This window comes from Garra rufa, chromosome 11 (genome assembly GCF_049309525.1).
Source record: "Garra rufa chromosome 11, GarRuf1.0, whole genome shotgun sequence".
Taxonomy (NCBI): domain Eukaryota; kingdom Metazoa; phylum Chordata; class Actinopteri; order Cypriniformes; family Cyprinidae; genus Garra; species Garra rufa.
Genome location: NC_133371.1, coordinates 42031502 through 42056443, shown reverse-complemented (window position 1 = coordinate 42056443; position 24942 = coordinate 42031502). Strand labels below are relative to the sequence as shown.

General features: G+C 31.3%; 1 protein-coding gene across 2 annotated transcripts in view; it reads left to right on the top strand.

Moving 5' to 3' along the window:
• The window catches only part of LOC141345229 (F-BAR and double SH3 domains protein 2), a 140105-nt gene that overhangs the window by 59143 nt on the left and 56020 nt on the right, over positions 1 to 24942 (top strand). For both annotated transcript variants that reach the window (XM_073850117.1, XM_073850116.1), the window contains exons 4-8: positions 13766 to 13845; positions 15929 to 16073; positions 16177 to 16310; positions 20768 to 20822; positions 22066 to 22194. In XM_073850117.1, coding sequence (XP_073706218.1) covers positions 13766 to 13845; positions 15929 to 16073; positions 16177 to 16310; positions 20768 to 20822; positions 22066 to 22194 — 543 coding nt within the window. The remainder of the gene's footprint in view (positions 1 to 13765; positions 13846 to 15928; positions 16074 to 16176; positions 16311 to 20767; positions 20823 to 22065; positions 22195 to 24942) is intronic.

The window sequence follows — 24942 nt, the reverse complement described above, 5'->3', positions numbered from 1 at the left end:
CCGTCCAGTCATTTAGAGTCAGTCACACTTTACACAGCACATAAATCATTTGCTTTCACAGCTTTCAGCCGGGGTGCCAAGCTGGTGCTCTCCGTCCCGCCCACCGGCCGATGCCACGCCAGACCAGCCGAAAGCCCGTTCACCCCTCATGGAGAACGAGGGCACGAATGAACTCCCACTTCACTAAGATATCGACCTGGACCGTGCCGGAAAGACTCAGAGGATGAAGCGACCGTTTTAGGCGCTTTATCGGAGCTCAAAGGCAGTTCAGTGCCCACTCAATGCCCCTATTGTGCCCCTGTGAACGGACAGGCCAGGTCGGGCCGGTTCTGGAAACTGACCTTACAATAGAGGGACGCACAAAGAACAGCTTGTGCAGACTGAAGCCTGAAAACCCCGGGCCAACGTGTGCTTCACAAACACAAACACAAACACAAACACACACCGCAGACCCTCCAGTAGAACGCAATGTCCCTTCCTTGTCTGATTATTGAGTGCGTTTTGTGATTTTTAAGTTTCTGTTTCCTCTCTTTGTGATGTCATGCTTGTATTAAGACTCATTTCTTTTCTCTACATGTTTTTTTTTTTTTTTAACACTTTGTGTCTTCATTTCCATCATTCTAACAGTCACACTTCCTTTGGTTTCTCATGTTTCATGTTAGTACCATTTACACTTGCATTTAAAGGTTTGGGATCAGTAATATTTTATTGACTCATATGGTCATCACGGCTGCATTTATTTGATTAAAAATACAGAAAAAAAATGGTAATATTGTGTAATATTATTGGAATTTAAAATAATGGTTTTCTATTTCAGTGTACTTTGAAATATAATTTATTCCTGTGATGCAAAGCTGAATTGTTTCAGCATCATTACTCCAGTTTTCAGTGTCACATGATCCTTCAGAAATCATTCTAATATGCTGATTCAGCTTTGCATCACGAAATGATATTTTAAAGTATATTAAAATAGAAAACCATTATTTTAAATTGCAATAATATTTCACAATATTACTGTATTATTTTCCGTATTTTTGGTTAAATGAATGCAGCCTTGATTTTTTTTTTAAATTACAAATTTGACTGCTCCCAAACTTTTGAATGGCAGTGTACATTTAAAGTTTATTTACTTTTATTTATTTTATTAAGTTTAATTTATTTTTGTGTCAGTTTAGTTCTGTTTTAGTTTTTTTTTTTATCTAATTAGTGCTTCATATTGAGATCGATGCTCTCTTATTTACAAAAGTAGCTGCCAAGCATTAATGTCTAGTTTTTGTTCCATTTAGGTTTATTTTATTTTATATTAATATTTTTCTATTATTTTATTTTAGATATTATTATTTTAAACATTTTTCATTTCTACTATATTTTTCATTATTTCCATAATAAAAAATATTTTTAATAGTTTTATTTTTAATTAAGAGAATGTTATTCTCATTTTTTATTTAATTTTAATTTAATTTTATTTAATTAAATTTTATTTAATTTTATTTTTATTTTATGATAACACAGTGTTATCCATATAAATTATACCAGATTAAATACAATTTGTCATTAGAAAAGTAATAAAATTTAATTTTTTTAACTTTTTCTTTTAATTATATTTTATTAATTTGATTATTTTTTCTATAATTATATTTCTCAGCTTTTAGTTAACACTAATAATTCTTTTGGCTGACACGATGTTATCCATTTTATTGTATTTCATTATATTTCATTAATTATTATTTTTCTATTATTTTCCTATTATATTTTGCAGCTTTATTTAAATAAAAAATGGTTTTAATAGTTTCAGTTTTAGTTAACACTAACAATCCTGTGGCTTACACAATGTTATCCATTTTTCATTTTTAATAAATTCGATGATTCATATTTAATTTTTTTTTTTCTATTATATTTTTCAGCTTTATTTCAATTAACAAATGTTTCTCGTTGTAAAAGTAATAAAGATGGAATGAAAAAGTGTCTGTCAGATAAAATTAAATGAGCAAGTTTTTGGTGCAAGAGAAGCTGCTTTACAGGAGAATTTAAACTAGATTTATTTTTTTGTAGTTTTCTGTTGATTTGTGCAAGGTGCTTATGAGGATTGTTGTGTGGTTGCTGTTGCTAGGGCATTCTTGATGGTTGCTAAGTAGTTCTGGGCGATGCTTGCTTTGCCAACTCCTTTTTAAATGCCTTCTTTTGTTTCAGAGAAATCAATGTGTTGGTTAGGCCTTGTGTGCATTATTAAAAATGGATCAGTGTACTCCTAATATATTAAAAATGTCTTTAAGCTCTTGTTTCTGCACTTCCTCGTGCAGTTTGTTTGCGGCATTAACATTGCAGTATTTCGTGTTTTTACGGCAGTCGCGCTGGTTATTTTAGCACTTGATGACAAGAACACCAGAGCAGGAAGGAGACGGTTTTCTCACTTTTTCATTCTCTCACTCCGTCTCGTCTGCGCCGGATATCCTGCCTTTGGGCCGGCCGCTCCAACCTCTGCCTGCAAACAGGAAGTGCCTGTGTGTGCCGTGGTGGGAGCTTCCTGTTACGACTGGCCTGCTTGCTACCACACCTATGACCAATAATGGGCTTTCTGACACAGCACCCCTATTAATATTGAAAAACGTTTCTGTTGCTCATACTTACACATCAGGCATGTGAACAAACCACAGGCGTTGGGTGCGGTCGCTTGAGGAGAGGAGCGATGTGATGTTACTTTACTTCAAGTGATCAGATGTTTGATTTTTTAACTATTGATTGTGAATGGATTTAGTATATTTCTATGTCTAGTGTATTTATTAATTCACTTACAAGCATTTATTTATATAGTGTTGATATATTAATATATAGCATTATATAACTGTTTGTTATAAAATTTGTTGGTTACAAATTAAATTATAATTTTTATTTAAATCTTGAATTCACTTCTTTTTTTTTACTTTAAAATTTGTAGTTTTTTTTTTTTTTTTTTTTTTTATAAATATTGCCATTCAGTGTTCATTTTTAATTTAAAATAAATTACAAATCTTATTGCTCCCAAACTGTTAAACAGCAGTGTATATTATAGTTTTTATTAATATTTTGAAATCACTTTTATTTGTAAATTTTAGTCTGTCATTTTTTTAAATATTGCTATTCAGTTTTAATATAAATATTAAAAAACCCATAATAAATCTTATTGAATGGCAGTGTATATTATAGTTTTTATTAATATTTTTAAATCACTTTTATTTTAATTTTTTCTTTTTTTCTCTTTTAAAATTTGTAGGTGTTTTTGTCATTTTTAAATTCAATTCAATTAATTTAAAAATAATTAAATAATAAATAATTTAAATTAAATTATCATTTTAATTAATATCTTGATTTCACTTTTATTAAATAAAACAATCTGTTTTAATTTTTGTTTAAAATTTGTAGGTGTTTTTGTCAAATTTTGTTTTTATTTTATAAAATTTTTTATTTTTTGTTTTTAAATATTGCTATTCAGTTTTAATTTAATGTTAAAAAAATTACAAGTCTTATTGCTCACAAACTTTTGAACGGCAGTGTATATTATTGTTTTTATAAATATTTTGAAATCACTTTTATTTTAAAAAAAATCTTTTTTTTAGTTAGGTTTTTTTTTTAGGTGTTTTGCCTTTTTTTAATTTATTTCTTTTTTTAATTTTGCCATTCATGTTTATTTTTGTTTCAGTTTTAGTTTTTATTTATTTTCATATTTTCTGAAATTTTAGTCCTTCATATTGAACTTACTTGAGTTAAGTTTTTCTTTGTCCTATTGAGATCAATGATCTCTTTTACAAAGTTAGTTGCAGACAACATAAAATAAATTTTTATTCCATTCATGTTTTTCCTCTAATATTATTTTGTTTTATTTATTTATTTATTTATTTTTCTATTATTTTATTTTTATTTTTTCCCTTGTTTTAATTTTAGTTTAAAATTTGTTGGTGTTTTTGTCTTTTTTTTTTTTTTTTTAATTCCTTATTTTTTTAATTGGCATTCAGTTTTAATTAATTTTTGTTTTAGTTCAGTTTTAGTTTTTTTTATTTACAGTTAGTAATTTTAGTGCTTCAAATTAAACTTTATTTTTATAAAAATAATATAAAATAATAAAGATTTTTTTTTTACTTTTATTTTACCAGGAAGTTCTATTGAGATCAGTGATCTCTTTTTACAAGTTGCAAAGATGACATTCTATTTTTTTTTTTTTTTAAGATAAGTTTTTCATCTTATCTTATTTAATTTATTTAATTTTAATTTAATTTATTTCAATTGTTTTTGCAATGTTATCATTTTTTTCTATAATTGTATTTTTAGCTTTATTTCAATTAACAAAATGTTTTTAATAGTTTTAATAATCCTTTGGCTGACACAATGTTATCTATATCATTTATACCAGATTACTAAAATTTCTCATTAAAAAGTAATGAAGACGGAATGATTAAATTTATTAAGCTTAATTGAAAAGCAGCTTTAGAAGATATCGTGTCAATATTCCACTTAATTAAATTCAGCTTAAGTTCGGCTATTTTTTTAAAGCTAACACAAATGTTTGAGGGTCAATTTTATAAAGAAATTAAAAATTCAGCAAGGATGCATAAATTGATCAAAAGTCTCAGTAAAGACATTTATAATGTTGCAAATGGTTTCTGTTTCTGTTTTTCTATTCATCAAAGAATCCTAAAAAAACAGCATGTTTTCAACTTTGATCATGTAAAATGTTTCCTGAGCTGCAAATCAGTTCATTAGAATGATTTCTGAAGGATCATGTGACACTGAAGATTGGAGTAATGATGCTGAAAATTTAACTTTGATCATAGAAATAAATGAAATTTTAACACGTATTCAAATAGAAAACAGCTGTTTTAAATTGCAATAATATTTCAGATTTTTTGCTGTTTTTACTATATTTTTGATCAAACAAATGCAGCCTTTCTATGGACTTTTTCTAGTGAACACAGCAAAAGCTTCTCGTGGTAGTCATTTTTATAAATAGCAGATCTTAGACGGTCAAAGTCTACAATAATGACACACATTTGCATTTCCACTCCTCTCTATGTGTCATCTACTAAAATACATACTGAAGTATGTCATGCACACACCCATATACCACAAACCTGGCTTTACTTTGTGTCTCTAGACATTGCATTTTACTTGGCTGTATTACCTTTATGTTTTGCATTTGGGACAGTTCTCATTTTATTTTCCCCTTTGTCTTACACTTAGACTGTAATGAGAAGAGTTGCTGTTGACTTATCTTGACACATTGCAGCTTCGGATGCTCTAGACGACCTTTAATTAGTGCCCTGAAATGTGATTAGTTGGTTGCTCTCAGCAGGTCAGATGAGGACGTCTCGGAGAGAGCAGTGAGGACTGAAGAAGGCATTTCAGAAGAGTAATATCACAGCAGAATGAGTCGAAAACTGCTGATGTTTTGCTCAAATCACATCTTTGAATGCATCCACTGCTTCTATGGTTGACTTTGACCATTGCATTTTAAATGGTTAATAGTTTTTGTTTGTTTTTCCATTATGGAATAGTTGTAGACTTTGTCTAGCTGTGCTTTTTATTGCTGGAGACTTGTGTAAATGGCTTCAGGAAAATTGTGAGATTATAGTCAGCTAGTAGTAATACACACAACCTACTCTCTATTGCATGTGCACTATGTTTTTTTTTTTTATGTTTCTTTCTGATATCACATTTAATGTATAAAAACAGCTCAAAGTAGAGAAACAAAACCAAATTGCAAATGTTTTTTTGGTTTTCTGCCAAAATAAAACATTGATGGTTTAATGTTTGAAAATAAAGAAATAAAAACATAATTATTAGCAGGTCAAATTTTACAAATGTATTATTATTATTATTATTATTGTATAGTCATATTTATATATAATTGAAATGTTTAACTTATTATTATTATTATTATTATTATAATATTTAAAATTTTTGTCCAATTTGTATTATTATTATTATTATTATTATTATTATTATTATTGTACAATTATATTTATATATAATTAAAATTTTTGCACAATTTAATTATTATTTTCCTTATTACAAAAATGGGCAAAAAAGCGATTATCTATAAACTTTACAGTTGTACTGTAAAATAAAATATTTGTTAATTTTTCAGTGAAACATTGCTGTTGTAATACTTTTGTTAATAATTTTATTTAGCAGTAGTAGTAATAACAATAAAACTGCAAAAAAACTATACAATAATAATAATAATAATATATGTGATGATGATGTTATTGATGATTATTGATGTACTGTCCCTTCTTAAATAAATAAATTCAAATTCAAATACAAGTGTGAAAATGTTTTAATTATATATATATATATATATATATATATATATATATATATATATATATATATATATATATATATATATATATATATATATATACACAATAATAATAATAATAAATATAAATAAATTAATTAATTGCTCATTAATATCACTTGAACAATAATAATAATTGGACAAAATTCAAATGATCTATTCTTAATAATTAAAAAAATTATATATTTATACATAAATATGACTATAAAATAATAATAATAATACCAATTGTAATTATATATAACTATGACTATACAATAATAATCATTATCTTCAAAATCGTCATAATAATAATAAAATTGTGTAAAATTTGGAATGATGTATAAATGATACTATACAGTAAAAAAAATATTATTGTTGTTCTTGTTGTATAGTCATTTTTATAGATAATTGTTTTTTTTGCCCATTTTTGTAATAATAAAAATAATAATAAAATTGTGCAAAAAATGTAATTATATATAAATATGACTGTACAATAATAATAATAATAATAATAATAATAATAATACAAATTGGGCAAAAATATTGTTAAATATTAGAATAATAATAAGCTTAACATTTTAATTATATATAAATGAGACTATACTACAATAATAATACATTTGAGCAAAAAATGATAATTTAAAATTACAAATGTTTACAATAATAATAATATTAATAAAGGAATTGTGCAACAATTGTATTTATACATTAATTGCTGTACAACATTAATAATAAAATTGGGCAAAAAATGTTATATATAAATATTAGAAGAAGAAGAAGAAAAAGTTATTAAAGATATTTTTTTTAAATATATAAATACGACTACACAATAATAATAATAATAATAATGTGTAAAAATTGTAATTATACAATAAAAAAAAAAAAACTATTATTATTATTATTATTATTATTATTATTGTATAGTCATATTTATATATAATTGCAATTTTTCAGCCCCAAAAACAAGCACAGAAAACCTGGAAAAAAGCATTTTAAATCACAATTGCAATTTTAAACTTGCTTTTAATATTTGTGCATTTCTATTTGCTGACACTAGAGTCCCAGAAATGACACACTTCATCTGTCAAGCTTACATGTTTCTGAGATTATATTGCATGTAAAATTAGAAAAAAAAAATCACAGGATCATTAATGCAGTGATCTCATGAATTTTCCCGTGATCCCTCGTGAACGAATACAGCTGAGCTTTGTGTAGCCGAACCACACCTCAACAGAGCAGCGGCCCGCCTTATCTAGACCGCACAGGAAGACTGTTCCGGTTGCCATGCCAACCGCTCCACCAGGTGTTTATGGTGATGAAGTGCTGTGTTTGCCTGTAATTACCTGAGCTCCACGCCTGTAGACCCACACACTGTAGATCTGGAAGCAACAATCAGCCCAGTCTGAACGCCTCCCTGGACCAAAATGCATTAGTTGCATGATCTATGCTGGGATGCACTTGCATTTATTTCATGCACCACATTTGACCCCTTAACTGTGATATTAGCTGGCTTTTCTGTCATGTTTAAGACATTCTGGCCTTATTTGACAGGATGGTTGTGAATCTTTCAATGATTTTGTCAGATTTGCCTGATTGCGAGTTTAAACAGGCTCATTTTTAATTGCTTACATTAGTGGCTCCTGTTTCTTTCATGTGTTTACCGCTGGCAGACGACTGCGGCTCACTTCTGAAGAAACGGCAGTCGTGTTGTCGATATCGTTTCAGTCTTTCTGGTGCCGTTGTTGAGACAGAGTGTTCAGTGCTTTTTTTTTATTGTCTTGTGGTTGTTTCTCAGTAGAAATACATATTATAGAAGTTTATAATGAAATTTATAGAGAAATTTATTAACTTGATTTTTTTTTTAATCCAGTCCAATCAAGTTTTCAGCAGTTTTTCTAAATGACTGAATCTATTTTATTTTATTTTATTTATTTATTTTGTTTGTTTGTTTTATGTATTTTATTTTCTGATCAGAAGACAATCAAAACAAGTTTTCTATACAGCTTTTCTAAATGAATGAATTTTATATTATTTTATTTTATTATATATATTTTTTTATTACTTGATCAGAAGGTTTTCTACACAGTTTGTCTAAATGACTAAATTTTATTGTGTTTTATTATTTATTTTATTTCCTGATCGGAAGACATAATCAAAAGTTCCTACACAGGTTTTCTAAATGACAAAGTTTTATTTTATGTTATTATTTTATTTATGTATTTATTCCATAAGTTTTCTACCGTTTTTTTAAATGAATTAATTTAATTCATATTCATTTTATTCTATTTCCTGAGCAGAAGAAATAATCAAAACAAGTTTTCTACAGTTTTCTAAATGATTTTATTTTATTTTATATTTCCTGATCATTAGACGTTAGCCTATTAAAACAAGTTCCTACACAGTTTTTCTAAATGACTATTTTATTTTATTTCATTTTATTTTATTTCCTGATCAGAAGAAATAATCAATAAGTTTCTACAGTTTTCTAAATGATTTTATTTTATTTTAGTTTAGTTTAGTTTAGTTTTTCTACATGACAAAATTTTATTTCATTTTATTTTTTGATCAGAAAACATGTTCAAAACAAGTTCCTACACAGTTTTTCTAAATAACAAATTTTTATTTTATTTTATTTCCTGATCAGAAGACATAATCAAAACAAGTTTTCTACACATTTAAATGAACACAACACTGTAAAAAGTGAACAGTTGGATCAACTTAAAACAATTACTTCAATTGGTAACACCTAAAAAAATTAAGTTGATTGAACTAAGATTATCTAATTGTGATTGACCACACTTAAATAATCTTAGTTCAATCAACTGAAATTTTTTAGGTGTTAACAATTGAAGTAATTTTTTTAAATTGATCCAACTGTTCACTTTTTACAGTGAATATAATATATTTTGTAATTTATAAATACGTTTTCATTTATATTCACCAGTGTAAACGGCACCATTTATAAATAATTTTGAACAACACTGTTTAGCATTTACCGACATACATTCTACTAAAATATATGAAATTGTTGTGTTGACTTAGTTGAACAAATCATCACTTGAAATCAGTAGTTTACAAAAAGAAGGACTGGAAAACTAGTCCAAAGACAACTGGCCAAGATATTTGCCAAATCATAGTGAGTATATTGCTAATATTTAACATTTGGCCCAGCCCTAGTCCACACTAAGACATTTCTGTTTTAAGTTTCCTTTTCTCTTTGACCTTTTTCTTCTGTCTTGTTGGTTTCATAACTACGAGTGTGTGTCCAGCGGTGATGTGAGTGTTAGAAAAACACGTCCAGTGATTATTCTAATACGCAGAGGGAGTCATGCAGAGGAAGGAAAATAAAAGACGTCAGCCCAGCTGATCTGTAGCGTCCTGTTGAGGGACTGAAAGAGGCCAGTCTCTGCCACACCGCCGCCCTCGGCCGAGGAGAACGGCTCCTTTCTTCTGCCTCGTTCCCTGCTGCTTACACAAACACATGCCATTCTCTCATCCGCACACACTGTAGACGCTGTGTTCGCCGTTGTTTGGTATCTGGGAATCGGGCAGGTGGGGACAGGACTTGTCGGCCTCTCCTCCATCTACAATATGGCGGATGGAGGAACGTGTTAGGAAGCGTTTGGCCATATGTCAGGTGGCGTTTGTGCGGTTATGGAAGTGCGATTTCGAGCTGAGGCTTTTCCCGTTCCCAGAGGAGAGCGCAAACTCCCCGCTCTTCATGCCAACAGCAAACATATGTCACAGTCGTCGGAATTTGGGTTGCTTTGTAACGTGTCGTGTGTTTGCGCTTGTGTTAATCCATGATAAATGACGTTTGATGACAGGGTCATGAGAACATGCATATGGCCTGTTAATTGCTTTGTGTACAGACTTTGAGGCTGCGTCCCAATTCACATGCACACTACCAGCAAAACACTACCGCAGACGTCCGCATCGGGAAATGTCTTGTTGACCTTGTTGTTTTCGGTTTGTGTTCAATTTATACATTTTTTCCTAATTGCCTAAATTGTTTTTATTTATTTTATTTTATTTTATTTTATTTTATTTTATTTTATTTTATTTTATTTTATTTCCTGATCAGAAGACATAATCAAAACAAGTCCTAATACATTTTTTCCTAAATGACTAAATTGTTTTTATTTTATTTTATTTTATTTCCTGATCAGAAGACATAATCAAAACAAGTTTTATACATTTTTTCCTAAATGCCTAAATTGTTTTTATTTTATTTATTTTATTTTATTTTATTTCCTGATCAGAAGACATAATCAAAACAAGTTTTATACATTTTTTCCTAAATGCCTAAATTGTTTTTATTTTATTTATTTTATTTTATTTTATTTCCTGATCAGAAGACATAATCAAAACAAGTTTTATACATTTTTTCCTAAATGCCTAAATTGTTTTTATTTTATTTTATTTATTTTCTTATCAGAAGACATAATCAAAACAAGTCTAATAAATTTTTTCCTAAATGACTAAATTGTTTTTATTGTATTTTATTTTATTTTATTATTTTACAGAAGACATAATCAAAACAAGTTTTATACAGTTTTTCTACCAGCAAAACACTACCGCAGACGTCCGCATCGGGAAATGTCTTTTTGACCTTGTTGTTTTCAGTTTGTGTTCAAATTTTCCGTTTTTTCCAAATGACTGAATTTTATTTTATTTTTTATTTCCTGATGAGAAGACATAATCAAAACAAGTTTTATACAGTTTTTCCTAAATTACTAAATTGTTTTCATTTTATTTTATTTTATTTATTTATTTTCTGATCAGAAGACATAATCAAAACAAGTCTAATACATTTTTTCCTAAATTACTAAATTGTTTTTATTTTATTTTATTTTATTTTATTTTATTTTATTAAATTTTATTTTATTACATTTTATTTAATTTAATTTTATTTTATTATTTTACAGAAGACATAATCAAAACAAGTTTTATACAGTTTTTCTAAATTACAGGGTCATGAGAACACGCATATGGCCTGTTAATTGCTTTGTGTACAGACTTTGAGGCTGTGTCCCAATTCACATGCACACTACCAGCAAAACACTACCGCAGACGTCCGCATCGGGAAATGTCTTTTTGACCTTGTTGTTTTCGGTTTGTGTTCAAATTTTCCGTTTTTTCCAAATGACTGAATTTTATTTTATTTTTTATTTCCTGATGAGAAGACATAATCAAAACAAGTTTTATACAGTTTTTCCTAAATTACTAAATTGTTTTCATTTTATTTTATTTTATTTTATTTATTTTCTGATCAGAAGACATAATCAAAACAAGTCTAATACATTTTTTCCTAAATTACTAAATTGTTTTTATTTTATTTTATTTTATTTTATTACATTTTATTTTATTTTATTTTATTATTTTACAGAAGACATAATCAAAACAAGTTTTATACAGTTTTTCCTAAATGACTAAATTTTTGTTTCATTTAATTTAATTTCATTTCCTGATCAGAAAACATAATCAAAACAAGTTTTATACAGTTTTTCTAAATTACAGGGTCATGAGAACATGCATATGGCCTGTTAATTGCTTTGTGTGCAGACTTTGAGGCTGTGTCCCAATTCACATGCACACTACCAGCAAAACACTACCGCAGACGTCCGCATCGGGAAATGTCTTGTTGATGTCTGTTTTCGGTTTGTGTTCGATTATATGAGTTAAGTTAACTTTTAGATTATTTTTTATCCATCGTATTCTTCAACGTTAAGGTGACCAGATTTCTGAATTGAAAACTGTTTCCTAGTTCAGTGGTGAAAATTTCACTGAAATCTCGCTTATTATTTACAGATTTAAAAAAAAAACGGGGACAATATGTTTGTTTTTTAATTGTTGTGGGGAATTTATAGAAGTTTATAATAAAAACTGAGCCCTGAAATTATTTTATTTTATTTTATTTCTCGATCAGAAGACATAATCAAAACAAGTTTTATACAGTTTTTCTAAATGACAAAATTTTTTTGTTTTATTTTATTTGACTTTATTTACTTTATTTTATTTAATTTTATGATCAGAGCAGAATTTGTGACAAAATATTTTTATTTATTTTTATTTTATGATAAGTAAACTTAATCAAAGCAAGTTTTCTACACATTTTTTCCAAATGACTGAATTTTATTTAATTTTTTTCCTGATCAGAAGACATAATCAAAACAGTTTTATACAGTTTTTCCTAAATGGCTAAATTGTAATTTTATTTTATTTTATTTTTTTATTTCCTGATCAGAAGACATTTTATACATTTTATTTTATTTTATTTTACTTTATTTGATTTTATGATCAGATCTGAAGAAATTTGTCACAAAATCACATAAAATCACAAGATTTTATGATCACAGTTTTCCAAATGACAAAATTGTATTTTATTTTATTTTATTTCCTGATCAGAAGACATAATCAAAACAAGTTTTCTACAGTTTTTCATAAATGGCTAGATTGTATTTTATTTTATTTTATTTTATTTTATGATTAGAAGACATAATCAAAACTAAATGACTAAATTTTATTTTACTTTATTTTATTTTATTTCCTGATTTTTCTAAATGATTACATTTCCTGATCAGAAGACATAATCAAAACTGATTGTTATTTTATTTTATTTTATTTCCTAAGTAGTAAGTAAAACAATAAACATGAGAACATATGATAAATAAAACTGGTTAACAAATTTTCAAACTGGATTTAACATTTTCACATGTTAAATCCAACTTTTCCAATTTTATGTTTGTGCTTTTGGAAATGGATCTTTTCTATCCCTAATCAGGCATTTTAGGCTCATTTTGACCACAAAGTATGTGCTTTCTCCAAATGTAATTATGTGAGTGTAACGCCGTGTCCTAATCAGAGTTTTTGTTCTATACAGTAACTAGCCTAGGCTTAATTATAATCTCAGGTACTGATTATGTACTTTATTCAATGTTAAAGGTGTCTAATGTAAGTTTGAATATCATATTGCATGACACTTATAGCCATACTGAAAGCAACAATAGATAATTTACCTCAGACCTTGGAAATAAATTTAAGCAAACATATAGCCCACGTTAAAACTGTGAACTCTACAAACCGGTGTGTTCATAATTAAGGTAAAACTTGAAAATATTTTGGTAAGACACAATTTGCAATATCAGATAGCAAAACAAGCTGTTTTGTACAGCTAAAAATAGCTGGATGTGGATGAGACCAGAACCCAGTCCCATAAAGTCAGCCATGCATGGAATAAAAAAGGTGGATAAAGCCTTTTATTCATCTGAAAATGTCTGATGGGATTAAGTAATATTACCCAAAAAACATTTCATGGGAACTTTTGGCATGCTATTATAAGCATACTAAGATTTTGTACACACTAATTGGTATTTTGCATACTATTTGTGAGAAATCAGACACATTCAAGCATCTTATGCTGTTTTTTGTTATTTTTATATTTTTCAGGCCCTGCAGAAGTTGGCGAGTCAATATTTGAAGAGGGACTGGCCTGGGATCAAACCAGACGACCAGAGGACAGACTACAGGTGAATAAATGAGATTTAATGACTGTTGTTTTCCTATGGGAGATTTACAGCGGTAGTTTGCCTTTCTTGAGTCTTATAACTCCGCCATAACTAAGTTTCAGATCTGTAGCCATTGACTTCCATAGAAGTGGAGGAAAGAAAAAAAACAATGGAAGTCAATTGACCCTTCGCAAAAACCTGCCTTCCTCAGTTGCTACTGATGTCAGACAAACAGTGCCACTCTCACACTATACAAAAATACATTGCAGAAAAAAAGAGGAAACTGACGACAAACAAGACAGAGCAGGTTACTTGGGTATGAAACAAAGTCGTGAAAAGATGTTTTTTTTTTTTTTTCTTCTTTTTTTTTGAAGAAATTCAAACAATAAATGTGACCCTGGACCACAAAACCAATCGTAAGTGTCAGTTTTTCAAAATTGAGATTTGCGCATCATCTGAAAGCTGAATAAATAGCTTTCCATTGATGTATGGTTTGTTAGGATTGGACATTATTTTGTCGCGATACAACCATTTGAAAATCTGCAATCAGAGGGTGCAAAAAATCAAAATATTGAGAAAATCACCTTTAAAGTTGTCCAAATTAATTTCCTAGCAATGCATATTACTAATCAAAAATTAGTTTTGATATATTTATGGGAGAAAATTGACAAAATATCTTCATGGAGCATGATCTTTACTTAATATCCTAATGATTTTTGGCATAAAAGAACAATCGATCATTTTGATCCATATAATGTAGTTTTGGCTAATGCTACAAATATACCCATGCTACTTAAGAGGTTTTGTGGTCTAGGGTCACAAATATCATCTTTCCTTTTTTACTTAAAGCACAAAATAAACATAAATTAACACCAGAACGTTTATCTTAAAGATGTCAATACACACAATTTTTCAGGATTAAGTCCACCGATGTTAATCTATTCTACTGTCGGATTTGTTTGTCGGACAAAATCGGGAGTCAATCGGGACCAGAAACTGTTTGGTTTCCCATATTCTTCAAAATATTCATAAGAACGAAATTTATACAGGTTTGAAACCACTTGAGGGTAGGTAAATGATTACTCATTTTTCATTTTTGGGTGAACTATGCCTTCAAGAGAAACTTTATAATGAAATAATGAAAGAAGCTTTATAATGGCAGTATATGGGTGTTGAGATTTTGAAGTCCGATAAAGTGCATCCATCCATCATAAAAAGTACTCCAAATGGCTTTGGGGTGTTAATAAAGGCCTTCTGAAGCGATGTGTTTGTGTAAGAAAAATGTCCATATTTAAAACTTTATAAACCATACCTCTAGCTTCCACTAGATTTCGCTGACATTTTTCTTTACAAATGTTCATTTTGTGCTTCTGATTTGTGACCAGTGTTTTGTTTTACTCTTTCCACTGTAATTCCATGTTTGCCTACATCCCACTTTATCAGCTGAAATGCCACTCTCTCGTAAACGCGTGTATGGCTAGCTAAAGATTATGATTTATAAAGTTTTACATAAGGATATTTTTCTTGCAAAAACACATTGATTCGCTTCAGAAGGCTTTTATTTGACACACTGGAGCCCTGGAGTACTTTTTATGATGAATGGACAGACTTTATTGGACTTCAAAGTCTCAACACCCATTCATTGCCATTACAAAGCTTGGAAGAGCCAGGACATTTTTTAATATAACTCTGATGTATTTGAGGGTGAGTAAATCATGGGGTAATTTTTATTTTTGCATGAACTATCCTTTTAAATCAAATGGCCACCCTGCTACAGTGACTAGGAGCCAATCTTTACAGTTCTTTAAATTGTACATTTTTACTTTTTTTTTTGTAGGAAACGTTTTAGTAGAAATAGAAAACCTTGAGTAAGTTCATTATAAACATGACTGAGCATGTGAGAAGCAAGCTTTCAGGTTAGAAGGACAATCAGTGAATGAATTGCCATCTGAATGCAGTCCAAGTGTTGTTGCGAAGGAACTGAGCAAATGTTGTTTTACTGTACATGTATGCAATCAGAAACTGTCCAGAAAGGGCTTTCCCTTTTGTTTGCATGGGAATACCAGTCCATAAATAGCATACTGTAACATTTTTCCTGCTGCAGAAATGTGTATGGAGTGTGGCGGGCTTATCTTGAAGGCACCGTCCAGGTGACCCAGTCTCGACTCAACGTCTGCGAGAACTACAAGAACGAGATTACGGACCCCGCCAAAACCTTACGCCTCTATAAAGAACAGCAGCTGAAAAAGGTACCGACCTCATCCCTTGGTCATGTGCCCCGATCATCATGTCATTCTCTAACATCCCATCTCTCTCTCTTTTTCTCCGCTGTCCCACGACGGCCGCCCGCAGTGCATTGAGCAGCTGGGTCGGATCCAGACAGAGCTCCAGGATTCAGTGAAGGATCTGGCCAAGTCCAAAAAGAAATACTTTGAGCTGGAGCAGATGGCCCAGGCTGTGCGAGAAAAGGCCGACATTGAGTCCAAGTAAGTGCGTCTGGTATTGCAGGTGCAAGAAGTCCCAGAGGTGGCCAGATCAGAAACACACACTTTACAAGTGCTTGTCCCATTAATTGAGTCCCATTAATTAAAGAATAACTACTATGCTCTCAGAAAAAAAATGTATGAAGCTGTCACTGGGGCAGGACTCTAAGATACAAAAGCTAAAATGTACTTCTTTGTACCATATTGACCCCGAAATTATACATATTAGTATGTTAATACTTTAAAAGTGCATATTAGTGCCTAAAATGTACATATTAGAAGCTTTTGTTACACTTTATCAGTTCATGCATTCCCTGGGAATCAAACCCATGACCTTGGTGTTACTAGCGCTATGCTCTGCTGGAATGCCTTTTCTGTCAAAATATGCATATCTGAGAATTGTCATTTTATTACTTTTCAGTAGAGCTTAAATCGTTTTAGATTTATTTACATTATATTAGTGATCGACCAATATTGATTTTTTATTACCGATACCAATTATTTGCATGTTTATGTGCCCGATAACCGATATTCATAACCGATATTTATTTACTATTATACTTCTGTTTTTGACACAATGATTACAACACCACTGAACTGAACAACAATCTCTTTATAACAATCACTCCCTCCTTGCATAGTTGAGTGATGTATCTTTAGGTGAGTCCACAGGTTGGAGGTATTTTTTGTTGTTTTAGGTTTTGACCCCATGCTCACATTCATTTGGCATTCTTTGCAAACTCAGCCCTGGCAATCACTTTGCTGTCTATTTTTTATTTTGGTCATCTTAAAAAAAAAAAAGTTGAATGTTAGCAGTCTTTCATGTTAAATTTAATATTCATATTACAACAATAAAAATATTTTATGAAAAGCATGAGCAGCAACACTAACATTACCAATAGGCAAAATAAATATAGAATGTCTGTCTTCAAGCACAGGAGTCATATCAACTTTGCAGAAATGTAACTTCATTTTAAACTACAATTTTATTATTTTATAAAGCTGTTTATAGGCTAAAGAGTGAAGAATAATGTTAATTTACTGATTAATATTCTGAAATATTGAAATATAACAAACAAAACATCGTTTTTATTGCATTTCTTATATGTTGTATCACAATTACGTTTTTGAAAGAAAAAAAAACTTTTTTGTCGTTCTAGATTATGAAACGCGTGCTGACAAAGCGCATTCAATTTCTTAGTTATATTTATTTAGAAGATGTTTATTAGCGGAATGATGGTTATTTAGTACATTTTAATATAATTCGGGGTGTTTTAGTGAATCTTGTTAAAAGTTATATGCGGTGGCTGTGCTGGAGCATTTCATGAGCATCAACCCGGTGAGTGAACAGCAAAATGGAAGCGACTTCACGAGACGAATGATGAGCATATAGACGCTCATTTGTGGCAAGTTATGTCTTTATTGGAACAGGACATGACGGTTTATTTTAGCATTCGTGACTCCGACTTCAAGAGACTAATAATGAGCATGTAGACAACAGAGAGAGAATTAAATTCAGCGCTTTTATTTACAACATGTGCTTATTCATGGCTGTATATTATTTAATTCAGGTTACGATTGTGACAGGATTTGACGGATTATCTTGCGTGACTCTGTGAGTTTGTCTTTATTTCTTAGAGCCAAGCAGCACAAACTACATATCAGTTATTTATGTAACATATCTAATTTGTGCATTAATAGCTGTTATGTTAAATAAAGTTTACTAAATATAGCAAAGCAAGTAAGTGTACTTTACCTGTGCACGCAGTTGTTGTTTCCCCTCAGACACGGTGCTGCACTGGCGATCATGCGCGTAATTCTCGAAACACCCACAAGATGTCGGCGTTTATCGGTTAACCCGATATTACAAAACCGATAACCGATTATGCTAAAATGCTTAAATATCGGGAAAAATATCGGTAAATCGATATATCGGTCGATCTCTACATTATATTGATAATCAAACCCATGACCATTGCAATTTAATTATTGTTTAGTAGAGCTTAAATCATTTTATTCACTTTGGAACATTTGATATATTTGGTGAAATGTTTTATGCAAAGCAACATGCATAGCATCAAAAAATATGCTTTATCAGTTTATACGTTGCCTGGGTATCAAAGCCATGACCTTTGTGTTGCTAGTTCTCTATGCCTTTTCCGTAAAAATTTGCATATCTGAGAATTGTAATTTGATTATTTTTAAGTAGATCTTAAATCCTTTTACATTTATTTACATTTATATTGGGAATTGAACCCACGACCATGGTATTGTAAGCACTGTGGTTTACATTTACATTTGTGTATTTGGTGAACTATTTTATGCTAAGCAACATGCATAGCATTAAAAAAATGCTTTATCAGTTTATACGTTGCCTGGGTATCAAACCCATGACCTTTGTGTTGCTAGCTCTATGCTCTTCTAGGATGCCTTTTCCAAAAAAAAATGTGCAAATCTGAGAATTGTAATTTTATTATTTTTCAGTAGAGCTTAAATCCTTTTACATTTATTTACATTATATTGGGAATCGAACCCATGACCATGACATTGTAAGCACTGTGCTCTACTGTTTGACCTTTTGGGCCTTTTCCATTAAAATGTGCTTATTTTGGTATTATTTTTAGTACAGATTAAATCCCTTTATTTACTGTTACATTTGTGTATTTGGTGAAATGTTTTATGCAACACAACATGCATAGCATTTAAAAAATGCTTTATCAGTTTCTACGTTGCCTGGGAATCAAACCCATGACCTTTGTGTTGCTAGCTCTATGCTCTTCTGAAATGTCTTTTCCATAACAATTTGCACATTGAGAATTGTAATTTTATTATTTTTCAGTAGATCCTAAATCCTTTTACATTTATTTACATTACATTGGGAATCGAACCCATGACCATTGCAATTGAACTGCTTTTTGGTAGAGCTTAAATCCTTTTATTTACATTTACATTTGCCAAATGGTTTTGTGCAAAGCAACATGCATTGCATTAAAAGTATGTTTTATCAGTTCATACGTTCCCTGGGAATCAAACCCATAACCTTGGTGTTGCTTGCATCATGCTCTACTGTTAGAGCTATAGGAATGCATAGAAATGGAATGTGCATAGTTCGGTTTTGTAATTTTTTTATTTTTAGGTAGATTTAGTTGTTTTTAAGTCATTTTATATTTATTTACATTACAATAGGAATCAAACAGATGACCTTGGCTTGGGTTTTTGAGCTTTTTTCCCAGAAATGTGAATATCTTGGTAATTTTATAATTTTTCAGTAAAGCCTAAATCTTTTTACTTATATTTAAGTGTTTGCATTTGGCAGATACTTTTATGCAGAGCGGCGTACATTGCATTCAAGGTACGCTTTATCAGTTCATGCATTCCTTTGGATTCAAACCCATGACCTTGGCATTGTTAGCGCCATGCTCTTCCCTCTGAGCTTTTGGAGCGTTTTCCATAAAAGTGTGCATATTTTAGTACTGTAATTTGAAATGTTATTCCACTAAGCAGTTTTCAACCTTATCGAAGAATATCACAAAACTCAGAATCATTAAACGTGCCAAAGAATATAAAAGATGTGGCGATGTGTTGAGATGCCTTCATTAAATATGCATTTCCGTGGCTGATACTTAAGCCCCCAGTAGGGAATACCTCACTCTGTTCAAAGCAATTTATTAGCCCGATGCAGAATTTGTTAAACACACTCAACCATCTCTCTTCATCTTCAAGGGCCATTTGTACCCACACTACAATTGCCATTTCAAAGCCTCTGCCAAGACCGGATTAGACAAAGAGGCGAAAGACGAGTCCAGTGGCACGGTATTGTGAGCTCCTCGCTCAGTTCTTCTATTGATTTTGGCTATCGATGCTGTCCCGCTTAGCCTGGCTGGCAGTAAAGCGGAATTAGAATCAGTTATTATTTCAGCCGTTGGAAGAATATGGAATACAAACAGTCTGTGTTCTTAATTTCACGCAAACTTGATAATTCAAACTGTATCATACCCCAAAACAACTATGATCTTTAATGAATACAGCTCTGTGATGTAGATGCAAACTCAGAGCATAAACATAGAAAATTAGTTAAGATTAAAATGCATTTTAGTTAATACATAGGCCCACATATTGTATAGTGAAGAACAGCGTGCTCATTGTTCAGAATACCTCCTGCCATACAGGTTTGAAATAAGATGAGAGTAAATAAATGAATCATTTTTGGATGAACTGTTCCTTTAAAATAAGAAGTCATCTCAGCAATGGCAAAACCAGATTGTTGCCAGCTTTATAAAGCCTCTTCCTTCCTTTCACAGGTTGCAGGAGTGATCCACTCTAGTTTGATTTATAACGTCTGCTTCCTCCTCGACACAAATCTGGGATGGTTTTGATCTGGGCTTTCATTTATCCTGCCTGTTCCTTCCGCCGGGTCTGATATATCTGTGATTTATAATACTTGCTCTGTGTTCTCTCAGGTCGAAGCTGGGCCTGTTCCAATCCAGGATAAGTTTACAGAAGGCCAGTGTGAAGGTAAACACCACCGTCTGTCTGTTTCTTTGACAAACATTTTTGCTTCCGCTCTCAAACCTGATTTACTTCTTACGCTGTGTTAGTGCAGCGTGACCACTATGTTTTTTGGGTCTTCTGTCAGACACATGTTGGACTTTAATGAAGGGAAATTAAAAGAATTTAGGAACCAAATTTAACATTCTGTCACATTTTACAGAGCTAGACTTCTAATAGCATTAAAGAATTACTTCACTTTCAGAATAAAAATTTCCTGATCATTTTTACTCACCCCCATGTCATGCAAGATATTCATGTCTTTCTTTCTTCAGTCACAAGAAATTATGTTTTTTGAGGAAAACTTTCTAGGATTTTTCTCCATATAGTGAACTTCAGTTGTGAAAATGCAGTTTAAATGCAGCTTCAAAGGGCTCTACACGATCCTAGCAAAGGAATAAGGGTCTTATATAGCGAAACAATCTGTCATTTTCTGTAAAAAAAAATAATATTTATATATTTTTTTTTTAACTACAAATGTTTATTTTGTCCATCTCTGCGATCCGCATGTGTACTCTGTGCACTCCGGTTCAAGAAAGTTAGGGTATGTTGAAAAACTTCAATTTAATTTTCTCCTCCAACAAAATTTCCTACGTCGCTGTTTTACCTTTTTATGTAAAGTGTGTTTAATCCTCCTTGCACGTTCACTTTGTAAACACTGGGTCAGTACTTCTGCAGCATTGTAGGACTATTTTAAAGTTGGAGAAGAAAATGAGATGGGAGTTTTCAACATACCCCTATCTGTATTGAACCGGACTGCACAGAGTATGCACCCATCATAGAGATGTAGAATGTAATCTTTTTTAGAAAATAAAAATCGTTTTGCTAGATTAGGCCCTTGTTCCTCAGCTGGGATCGTGTAGAGCCCTTTGAAGCTGTACTGAAACTGCATTTTTAACCTTCACTCCGTTACGCAAAATTGAAGTCCACTATATGGAGAAAAATCATAGAATGTATTCTTCAAAAAAAATACATTTCTTTTGTATTGTATAATACAATTGAATTGAATTGGAAGATTTTTATTTTGGAAGTAAAGGAAAGGCCAAAAATTGGATGTTAATGATGGCAGTTCAGATCGAACTGAATGTTAAGTTTTTGGAAATGACTTAAAAATGTTTATATTTCTGGATGAAATGTTTCTTTAAATGGATGTTCCAGAGCCTTGTGCTTTGTACTTATTGAAGATTTGGACCTTATGTGTGTGTTTCAGTTGAAAGCAAAGAGGAGCGATTGTAACTCCAAAGCGACCCATGCGAGGAACGAATATCTTCTCACACTGGCGGCGGCCAACGCACATCACGACCGCTACTATCAGACCGACCTGGTCAACTGCATCAAGGTGAGCACCATGATATCCTGACACAGCAATTCAGTGTTATTATTGTATTTATTAATATTTTTTGCATTTTTTTGTTTTATTTTTGTCGACATTTCATTGTAATTTTGTTATGTGCTTTTGGCATTTTTTTTGCATTTAATTTTAAAATTAAAATAAATTTACATTTAAGTTTAGTATTTTCGTCTAATATTTATAGTATTACAGTTTTATTTCATACACCAACAATTATTTTTAATAGTTTTACTTAATGATAACAACACTGCTGTGGAGACCTGAACCTTGCATCATAAATTCATGAAAGTAATTATTACATTATCTAAATTGTGCTTTTGAAGACTTTTATTGGTGGATGAACTTTGGATTGTGCATTAACAGTGCTTGACTTGAAGAAATAGTTCACCCAAAAATAAAATTTTAATTTTTATCTGCTTACGCCCAGGGCATCCAAGATGTAGGTGACTTTGTTTCTTCAGTAGAACACAAACGAAGATTTTTAACTCCGTTGCAGTCTTTCAGTCATATAATGGCGGTCAATGGCATTCATGGATTTTAGAGTCAAAAAGCATACACAGATAAAACCAAATTAAACCCTGCGGCTCGTGACGATGCATTGAGGTCTTAATACACAAAACGATCGGTCTGAGCAACAAACTGAACTGTATTTATATAATTTTTTACCTCTGATCCACTGCAATGTCCAACTGTCCTGAGTGTGTTCACAACAGCCATAACTTCAGTCAATCAGGCTCAAAAGTTGGGAGTTGGTAAAGTCAACACTCCCAGATGAGTTTGCGCAAGCAAACATAATCTTAGGGCTGGGCCGATAAACGATATCATATCGAATCGCGATAAAATTTATGTTAATAACGATGATAGGCTCTAGACATTTTTTGCTCGATTTGGATTAATCTAAGAGCCAATCACACAGTAGAAATATGCGACAGCGGCCAATCAGCGTACAGCGTGCGTGTGCACGTCAAAGTACAAAGTTCATTTCCTACCGCACTTTGCGAAGCAAACTTAACACCAGGACGACAAAAAAAAAGAGAGAGGAAGCAGCGACGAAAGTGAAACTAACTTCGAGTTATTATCCAAAGATGTTGAAATTGTCGACAAAAAAGGTAGCACGAATTCCGTTATATAAGTGGTTTGGCTACCTGAAAAGTGACTCTTAGCTCAGCTGAGAGTTTGGCGCGATTGTTAAAACTGAAACCGAAAGCAAAAAACGCACGCGCATTCAAAAGCAATTTTAATCCCCCCAATGCACGCAAATTAGGCTACATGACATATCTAGGCTGTTATTAGTATGTAGGCTATGATAGGTTGTGTATGTCTATAGCTCTGTATCATGCTTGAAATATTCGGTCTCTATTTGCACTTTGAATATTTAGAGAGTAGCCTACTTTGATTATGGCTGAATTGTCTGCACTTAAAGGAACCGTATGTAGGATTGTGGCCAAAACTGGTACTGCAATCACATTCAAAATACTGTAGAATGGTGTTTCCCCTCCCGCTCCCCCCTGACTCGAGGTTGCCAGCTAAGCTGCAGGAGTAGGCTGCAATAAGGAGCTTCCAACGGCAAGTGACACACAGTAATTTGTTTTTCTTCTGTTAATTATGTTTATGCTTCACAAGAGATGTTTTGCGAAGTAATTATGTATCGCAAAAATGTACAGATGGCGATTAGCCAAATATTTCGCAAAGATGTACTGTAATACCACATTTCAGTCGGAACATAGGTTGTTTTCCAACCCTGCTAGTGGTGCGATATAAAGCTTTTTATGGACGGATTTAGCACGGCCGACCGCAGAAAATCCACTGAGTACTGAAGCAAAGTTAGCCAAACATAGATGAATCTTACCTGTTCAGGAAAAAATTACCAACGAAAGCATCTGTCTTCAAATTCTTCTCCGTTTTCAGCCGTCTCCATCTTTCAAAGGCATATCCTATACCAATCCTTGTTTTATTTCGGACTTTGTCACGACGTATTTCGGTTTCAAAACGAGGTCTTTTTCGTTTCGTAACGTTATACATGTTTAATCCGACACGTTAGAATAGCCGCAGCTGTAACAGAGCTGGCAACCCGTCTCACGAAACTCTACTGACTTCGTGATTGGTAGATAGCTGGAGGGTGGAGCCTCAGACCAAAACACAAAACGACAACAATAACATCAGTTGTGGGCTGCAACTCTCACTTTTAAATGACAATATCCTGGCCAGACCACTGTTGTCAGTGATATAAGTATTTGAAATGAACATGATTTCTTAATGTCTAGTGACATTTCAGGGCCATTTTATGATTAACTGACATAAATTTCTTACATATGGTTCCTTTAATACGATTAAGAAAGAACCGTGTCGTAATTTTTTGTAATTTATAGCTACTGTAGATAGTTCCAAAATGCAGTGGTTGCCTCTAATTTAAATAGCTCAACCTATAATAGAAAAAATAAACGATTGTGTTAATAATAATAATAAATAAATAAATAATTGTGTTACAAATTATGTTTTTACAATAATTTTATGTTTACATTTTGTACATTTACTCTCATTTACCATACTCTGTCACAACTTTTATTTTTTTAATTTATTTTAGTAAGTTGTTTTAATTTTTAAGGCCAAATCTGTAATCTGTTTTGTTAATAAACTATACTTTAAATGTAATTTAATGAACCCTTTCATTTTTGTGGCTTTAGTCATTGTTGGGATACTATTTTAAAGCTGGCAACATCAACGGCTTATATCGAA